This window comes from Vicia villosa, linkage group LG1, assembly GCF_029867415.1.
Source record: "Vicia villosa cultivar HV-30 ecotype Madison, WI linkage group LG1, Vvil1.0, whole genome shotgun sequence".
NCBI classification, from domain to species: domain Eukaryota; kingdom Viridiplantae; phylum Streptophyta; class Magnoliopsida; order Fabales; family Fabaceae; genus Vicia; species Vicia villosa.
Window position 1 is genome coordinate 81,682,370 of NC_081180.1, and position 8,459 is coordinate 81,690,828.

The 8,459-nt window shown below is 34.8% G+C and overlaps 1 protein-coding gene across 1 annotated transcript; it reads left to right on the forward strand.

Moving 5' to 3' along the window:
* Positions 1–3,664: 3,664 nt before the first annotated feature.
* Positions 3,665–5,891, forward strand: LOC131610746 (arginase 1, mitochondrial-like). Its single transcript, XM_058882787.1, has 7 exons — positions 3,665–3,732; positions 4,134–4,380; positions 4,461–4,604; positions 4,671–4,804; positions 4,905–5,081; positions 5,194–5,304; positions 5,405–5,891. Exons 2-7 carry the CDS (start codon positions 4,137–4,139, stop codon positions 5,675–5,677), a joined length of 1,083 nt encoding a protein of 360 aa, XP_058738770.1. The 5' UTR covers positions 3,665–3,732; positions 4,134–4,136; the 3' UTR covers positions 5,678–5,891.
* The last annotated feature ends 2,568 nt before the right edge of the window (positions 5,892–8,459 follow it).

Sequence of the window (8,459 nt, forward strand, 5' to 3'; positions counted from 1 at the left end):
CCCAACTGAACTTGGGCCTTCAATCACAGCTTTATTCGCTGTTACAAATCAGCAGAAAGCTTCTGCTAAAAGAAAGGTCTTTAATCATAAGTTTCCTAAATTGTCTCCATAATTGGAAACTACGTAATCTTCAATATTCTGACTTGATTCTCTTGACCTTTAAATCTGCGCCACATAGGATTGCATAATATTCCATAGAATATTCTGCATGTGTTTAATGTATATTGAATCTTCACATTCCAGCTTCAGCAGACGCATTATCACATAAGACACGATGTTACAGAACATGTCGTGACACTCCATAGAACATCTTGCTGTTGTACCTGTTTTGTATTTGTTTATGTTTGCAAGTTCTATACACCCTTTTACAAATTGCTGCTACTACGTTTTAGCCAAACATAAATGCCAATCACGTAAATCAAGGCATTAACATTATGAATTATTTATCTCACGAACCAAACTCAATTTCCTAAGATTATCGCATTCTCAAGAATTAGACAACAGCATGACCACTTACCAACACTTCCTCACAAGTAATGTTTTAAACAAAATCACCAAGGAAACTTAAGTGAAAGAGAATTATTTCTAGAGAGATAAAGAGAGAGAAAAAAGAGAGATAAAATCTAAATAAAGTGTAAATCTTGGAAAGTGACGTGAAATTAAGAGGAGGCGAACCTCCTTTACGTAGGTGATGGAAAAAACAGAAAAGGAAATGATCCATGACAGAATTGATGAGCCAATCGATTGGCATAACACTCATATCAATTGGATGAGTTGTTTTTAATCAATTGACTTACCCGATATGGAAATATTCGATAGAGATCCATTGCAAGTCATTAAGATGTTGACCTAATTGTTTGGTTAATCATGTGTCTTGAGTATCCGCTATCTAGGAACCATAACGTTTTTTGTGGAGACAAGACTTCCCTGTAGACAATAAAATAGGCAATTTAGGTACCCAATTAGTGGGTACTTTGGGGTTAGTTAAGGAGTACTCAGGTATCCATTTCATTTTACCACTAGGAACTGGGAGATTCCTAATATGACAAAGAGGCCTAATGTGACCCTTATCACCACAACAATGACATTTAACTTTAGATGAAATACTTCTTCTACTTCTTCAAGCAACGTGAGTGTTTTTCTTAAAAATGATCCCTCTATCACTTGAAGAAGTAGAACTAGTTGAAGAAAGTGAAATAGCATGTGTCAATTGTTAGAGGGAGAGTCAGCTTCCTCAGATCGGCCTCGTCTTGGTGAAGATAAGTTTCCCATATGGGATGTAGAGCCGATGATTCTACTGACTTGTTCCGAGATGGACTCTCCTTAAAAGTTAGTTCTGGTCTCCTTACTTCCTTTTGGAAGGATATCTAGGTGGGGGACTCTACCTTTCGCCGTAGATTCCCTCATCTTTTTCTTATTTATGATCAGATCTCTAATTCTAATGGGGAGGTCGGTATATGGGACGGGGACAATTGGATATGGGATCTCAAGCATAGCAGACCTTTTCTTTTTTATTATGAGTCGGGTCTTTTTTGTTGTCTATAGTCTTTGATTGGAGGTGTAACTCCATCCGCTGAGAGTGATAAGTGGAGATAGCGTGACTCGAGTGATGGTGTTTATTATGTGTGTTCCTCCTACTCCTATCTTCTGGCCAGAGTTTTCCCCCCAGGTCGCCAGGCCTCTCTTATTGAGTTAGTTCTTCCGGCCATTTGGTGTAGTTGGGATATCCTTTAAAGTTATAGTTTTCTCTTGGCAACTTCTTCAAGATTGTATCCCAACCAGAGAAAACTTATTTATTAAGGATTCCCCTTGACCTTTGGGACTCTCTGTTGTCCTTTCTGCTCGTTGCACCTTGAGTCCACCTCCAATCTCTTTATGACCTGCGACGTTGCATCCCCTGTTTGGTATAGAATCTTCAGGTGTTTAAGGGGGTTGTTGTTTTTCCTAGTGATACTTTAGCCCTTTTTAAATGTTTCTCCCTTCACCTGGGGGGTCTAGGTCTAAAGGGGGATGAGGATGATTTGACATGTCGTTGTTTGGTCAATTTGGAAATCTCAGAAAGACATAAATTTTTGTGGGTCTTCGGTGACACCAAAAGACATGAGCATCTTTTTGTATTGGAAATAGTATATTGGTAGGTACATCGATAACTCCTGTTGTTAAGCGGCCTTGCGAGAGAAACATATCTTGTTTCTAAGCCCGTAGAGGGGTGAGTCTCTTCGACCTCCATTGGATGTATTCTTATTTTTGTCTTTTGTGGTTTTGCTGCTCTTCTCAGGTGTTCTCCGAGAGGAGAGATCTAGCTTTTCCTGATGCTGGTTTTTCTGTGGTTGTTTTTGTTGGTTGTTTTGTCTTCTTGGTGGTTGGTTTTGTTGTATTTGACAGTTTTTTTTTGTTTTTCTTTTTGTCTTTGATCCCATAATTGTTACTTCTTGTTGTCTTTCCCTAGATTATTTGTCCAGCGATTATAACACACTTTTTTTTTTGTAAGCAAGATGTATTGAAACAGAACTAAAGTCTGACAAGATTACAAAAGAGGCCAGGGAGCCAAAAGAAAGAAAATTACACACCAAATAGTATCTAAGCTAGGTAAAGCAAAGGGTTTTTCTAAACTCGTAGAAGCTACAATTGGGATGAGTAATATTCCCTATAAAAGACCACCTCCAAAGAAGCGCTTTACACCCCCAAACAACGTCTCTAACGTTCCAAACTCCGTCCTTAAAAATAATCTCATTCCTACATAACCAAAGGCTCCAAATAATTGCCAACCATATACTTCCCTCCTTTCCCTTTTTAATTTTCAGGTTTCTACAAGAGAAACACCATCTAGAGAAACTTTCCTTAAAATCGTTAGCCTTACAATTATTCGTTCCCAACCAATTGGCAATTTCCTTCCAAACTAACTCCGCCTCACGGCAAGCCAACAACAAATGAAATGAAGTTTCGGGGGAGCAACCACAAAAAACACAAGCAATGTTTGAGGAAATATTAAGAATACCTCTTTTGAGGAGCAAATCCTTTGAAGGGATTCTATTCACGAAACACCTCCATCCAAATGCTCTAATTTTAAGAGGGACTTCAACCCTCCAAATATATAACACACTTATATATTTATATATATATATATATATATATATATATATATATATATATATATATATATATATATATATATATATATATATATATATATATATATATATATATATATATATATATATATATATATATATATATATATATATATATATATATATATATATATATATATATATATATATATATATATATATTGCCTTTCATAAAAAAACTGATGTAGTTTTGATTATCTTACTATTTTGTTAGTTAAGTTTTGATTCCAACTCTTCAATACTAGGTAACTTCAACCTACACGTGCCCAAACTTGCACAATTGATTTCCAATTGATTTTTTATTGCTTCAATTTTCACTTGTTTATGCTTTAAAAGAGACTTCCGTTTTCCCATTTCATACGTGACATTATCCAAACATGCAAATTGTTTTTGGCTTTAAAACAAAAACAAAAAATCTAATCATGCAAGTAGTTGAATAAAAAAACAAATAAGGTATGTGAGTACGTTAGAAATCTAAGCGATCTCCCATTATAAATAGCTAGGTTATTTCCTTCACTTAACATAACAAGTTTCATAAATTGGTCATTGAAGTTTTAGCCATTTTTCTCTGTTATATTTTACAGAGAGGTTAGAGAAATTGGTAAATAGTACTAAGATATTGTTCTTTTTCTTTTTCATTTTTTAAGGTTAAATTTACATTGAGTTTGTTTTTTTAAGGTTAAAGAAGTTTATAGTTCTACTGTGTTTAATGGATTTTATGCCTCTCAACGTATAAATATTTTTTCCCTGCAATAATTCCATTATGTGATTTTAAGTAACAAGACGTTATTGTCTACAAATATTACTTCAAATAATATTTGAGTTTATAGATTATATTCTTTCTCATTTTGTTATTATATTCTTTGATTTTGGCTCATGTGAAATTATATTTGGTAATGCATGTGTAATATTCATTTTACATTCAGTTGTAACTAAAAAAAAAGTATAATTTAACAAACTTAATATTCTAAATTTCATGAAAGAATATACAAATTTCTGCAGAAAATGATGTCGATTGTAGCACGCCGAGGCTTCAAGCAGACACTATACAGTGCAACTCGTGTGATAGATGCTTCACCTTCATTTCTTCAAGGAAAAACAAATTTTAAGGTGATCTCAAGTACAGCAGCATTAGGCACCAATTTCTACCTGGATCAAGAAACAGCAGCTAAATTGGCAAAAGATAGTCAGGAAAGTATTATCAATGCATCACTTGCATATCTTCAAGAAAAAGCAAAGCTTAAGGCAAGTTATTTCCTCAACTATTTTTCCGTCACTATTTTTCGACGCATTACATTAGTAGAAAGTTGGTTAATTTTGTTTAGGGAGAAACTGCGAAGGCTCTTCTGGGTGGTGCTATAGCAACTTCAACTCTTCTTGGAGTGCCTTTGGGACACAATGTAGGCGGCGCATTCGCTCCTGCTCGCATTAGGAAGGCCATATTGGATGGAAGCACAATCTCAACCACTGAAGGTATAATTTCAGTATATAAAATTTTTAATTTGAACTCAGATCAACACAAATTTTTTTTTTGTGCAGGCAAGAATTTAACGGACCCGCGTGTCTTGGCTGATGTGGGTGATGTCCCTGTCCAAGATATGCGAAATTTAGGAGTCAATGATGAGAGATTAATGACTTTTATTAGTGACTCTGTCAAGATAGTGATGGATCATGTATACTTCCTAATCATGTTGTTCATTTTTATGGCATTAACTACATGAATTTATTTTGTTCTCATGGTTTTTTGCATTAATTACTATTCTTGAATTGTAGTTTCCATTGCGTCCCTTAGTTTTGGGAGGTGATCACTCAATATCATATCCTGTTGTTAGAGCTGTCTCTGAGAAGCTTGGAGGAAAAGTTGATATTCTTCATTTTGACGCACGTCCCGATCTTTATGAAAACTTTTCTCAAACCATGCAGGGAAAATTTACCAATCGACTAGTGCAGGTATTTTCATGCTTCGCACCACCTGCTATGACCACAATTATGATTACAATTGGAAATCATATTGCATATATATGTTTTTCATGCTTTTAACTCATTAATGTATTTATCATAGGTCGGTATACGATCAATAACAGCTGAACGAAGAGCACAAGGTGAAAAATACGGGGTAGAGATACATGAAATGACAAATTTCGCAAAAGAGCGCGAGCAATTAGAGAACTTGGTCTCTTTCTCTTCTCTCTATTTTTTTTTTTTGTTATGATAGACTTTTGTAAATAATTGTTGCTGCTTGAGATTAAATTTTGATAAATTTATTTGTGCAGACACTTGGTACGGGTGAAGGTGTGAAAGGTGTATATGTATCAATAAATTTAGATTCTCTTGATCCAGTGTATGCTCATGGAGTGTCTGACATTGAATCTGGAGGTCTTTGTTTAAAAGATGTTCTAAGTATTCTTCACAATCTCAAAGGTAATATTGTTGGTGGAGATGTTGTTGAATACAATCCGGATCCACAAAGTGATGCTATCAAAAAGATTACAGCACTTGTTACTGCTAAGTTGGTCAAAGAATTGGCTGCAAAGATGTCCAAATGATGAATCATGTGGTTTTCTTCTGCTTGCATTTAGTTTTTACTGAGTCTTATTTGAAGCATTAATAAAAGATTTAGTGTGTAGAATTTGCTTTAGGCTTTAAGTAGTCTAAGTCAATGCACATTAATGTTTGTAGCTTTGTTTTTAATTTGCTTATTTTGAGTTTATGACTAAAGAAAGACCTGATGTTGGTCAATGTTTTATGTTTATTAATGCTTGTGTAGATCTTCAACTTCTTTTCTCATAGTTGCACTTGCACATGCTTTTGCACTTCTTGCATTTGCAAATATTTTACACTTTGTTGATATCATTGTCTTTAAATATAGTAATTTTGACAAAATAATCACAATTATTAAAAAACTTAATTGTAATATTTAATCTGTTATTAATATATTTTAATATATAATAAAGTTTATATATAGAGAGAGAAAAGGCCACTGTCATGAGTTTATATTAATATATTGAGTCTTGCTAACCAGTGCCCTCAAATAATGGTTAAGCATTTCAAAAAAAAATATATTTTATAAAAAATTTAATATTTCAATTTTCAAGACATTAAATACGCATATTACCGAGATAAATTTACTATTTTAAAGTTTAAACCATTGCCCTGAGGGCACTGGTTAGCATTTTCCTAAATTATTTTAATATATGCAGTTGATGTTGATGCAACATCTGCACCATCTGCACCCACTGGTTATCACTTGCTTCTCCTTCGAGGTTCTCGTTTACACTCTAGGCACAATTTTCTCTCGGCCTTCCACTTTTCCTTGGTCGCTCGGCCATGGAATTATCTATCATACACATAAACATCAAGTTGATCTAGTCTAATATTAGGTAATATAACAGAGTCTCACATAACGACAACACACACACATGCACGAGACTGGTTAACTATTAATGCTTCACAGCTAGTTCGAGGATCGACCTGCTCTGATACCAACTATAATAACCCAACAATACGTGTGTCTAGAATCAAATAATTAAGTTGCTAATATTTGGTACTGAAATAGAATAGAATACTCAAAATGTTACATAAGTACATAAGACTTACATGCAACTACAAGGTATGCCAAAATAATACAATTATAACACAATGTCGTTAAGATATAACAGAAGCATAATAAAATAAGCTACATCAAAAGTCTTCGAGAAAATGCCATCAAACCGTCTTTCCTTTACCTTTTGCATTCAACTAATCACCTGAAATATTAAACATGGGGTGAGATACAACTTATCTCAGTGGAGCCCTCAAATCTTAGGAGTGCTCTCGTTCATGGATATTAGCGCATTATTATCTCTCACCTTTACCAACTAATATCATAACACCGTTATTGCATAAATATACTAGCGCATTATTAGTTAATAGTGATGCCCCCAAAGGATTGATCTTACAGGTTTGCTTGATGGCCTTCTGTTGAGAAATCATTTCTCTCGAGGATTGGTTTTAGGGAATTTACCTGCCAGACTACTTTTGAGACATCACTCGCTTAATCGATTTTATCATGATACTTCCCCCAAGGATTGATCTTACAGGTTACCTACTGACCTACTGTTAAGAAATCATATCTCTCAAGGATTGGTTTTAAGGACTTTACTTTTGGGACTTACAATATACAACTCGTCTAATTTAGTATCACTTATTAATCATCCAAATACTTATTTAGACATAATATACTAGTCGTCAAAAGGACTAGGCCACTCAATAAGGGTCCAAAAATCACACAAAAGAGGTTGGAAACGCCCAGGGTGACTCTGAGGTTGTCATAGTTGTGACAATCGTCTCCTGAATAACGCCTATAAGGGGTCACCCGTCAGCATGCTGACGCTTGTCGGTTGTTGTCCACGCCCGACACAAGATCCAAGGGCGATGATGGTTGGCGCGTCCCGAGGATGACAATCATCATTCTTAGTTAGGGCGTGACAGTCAGCTCGCCACGCCACAGTTATGACGGCCCTCACGGTGCACCCGATGCATTTTCTACATCAGAAACACAGATGCAACATACATGAAATGCAAACATCTACAACATCACTAGCTCATTAAAACTACAAGCAAATGAGAACACATGACAAAACATCATCAAATATGTATTTTCATATATTCTCAAGAAAACTCCAAAAATGTAAAGGTTGCTCTAAAACATCACATAACCTAAAATTTAGTATAACATAACATCAAGATAAATCATAAATAGAAAAACAAACACGAATTTATCATGCAACATGAGCTTTCAAGAATCTCTCAAAATCCCGTTTTTTTCCAACATGCAAAATTTCCTAAAAATAAAGTTTTGTGGTTTCTAACCCCACCTTAAAAAACTTGGAATTTCCAATAATGGTGAGAAATTTGATGATTCTTCAAAGTTCCTTGTTAATGGTGACACATGAAGTCATGAGAAAGAAGAAGATAGCAGCAGTAGAGAAAGAGATACCCGAAACAGTTAGGATAAAATGGAGAACCTTCTTATTCAATAAATAGCTTACATGAGGTATTTATATGAAAAGAACTAGGTACCAATAGAGAGTAGACAAGTGTCTCTACCTAAACTAAATACATATGGTATGGAGAAATTATAAAGATACAAGTATAAACATACATTCATAGTATCTATACTAACATCCCCCTCAAGTTGGACATTGGATGCTACAAAGACCCAACTTGGCTAGACTTTTCTTGAGAGCTGGAGAATGTAGAGGTTTTGTAAGTATATCCGCTAACTGATCATGAGTAGAGAGAGGAAGTAGATGAATGAGCTTGGATTGGAGCCTTTCTTGCACAACA

Coding starts and splice junctions, on each gene's coding strand:
- LOC131610746 (XM_058882787.1), top strand. CDS start 4,137: ATGATGTCGATTGTAGCACGCCGAGGCTTCAAGCAGACACTATACAGT. Junction 4,381..4,460: donor AAAAGCAAAGCTTAAGGCAA/GTTATTTCCTCA, acceptor TTGTTTAGGGAG/AAACTGCGAAGGCTCTTCTG. Junction 5,305..5,404: donor GCGAGCAATTAGAGAACTTG/GTCTCTTTCTCT, acceptor TTATTTGTGCAG/ACACTTGGTACGGGTGAAGG.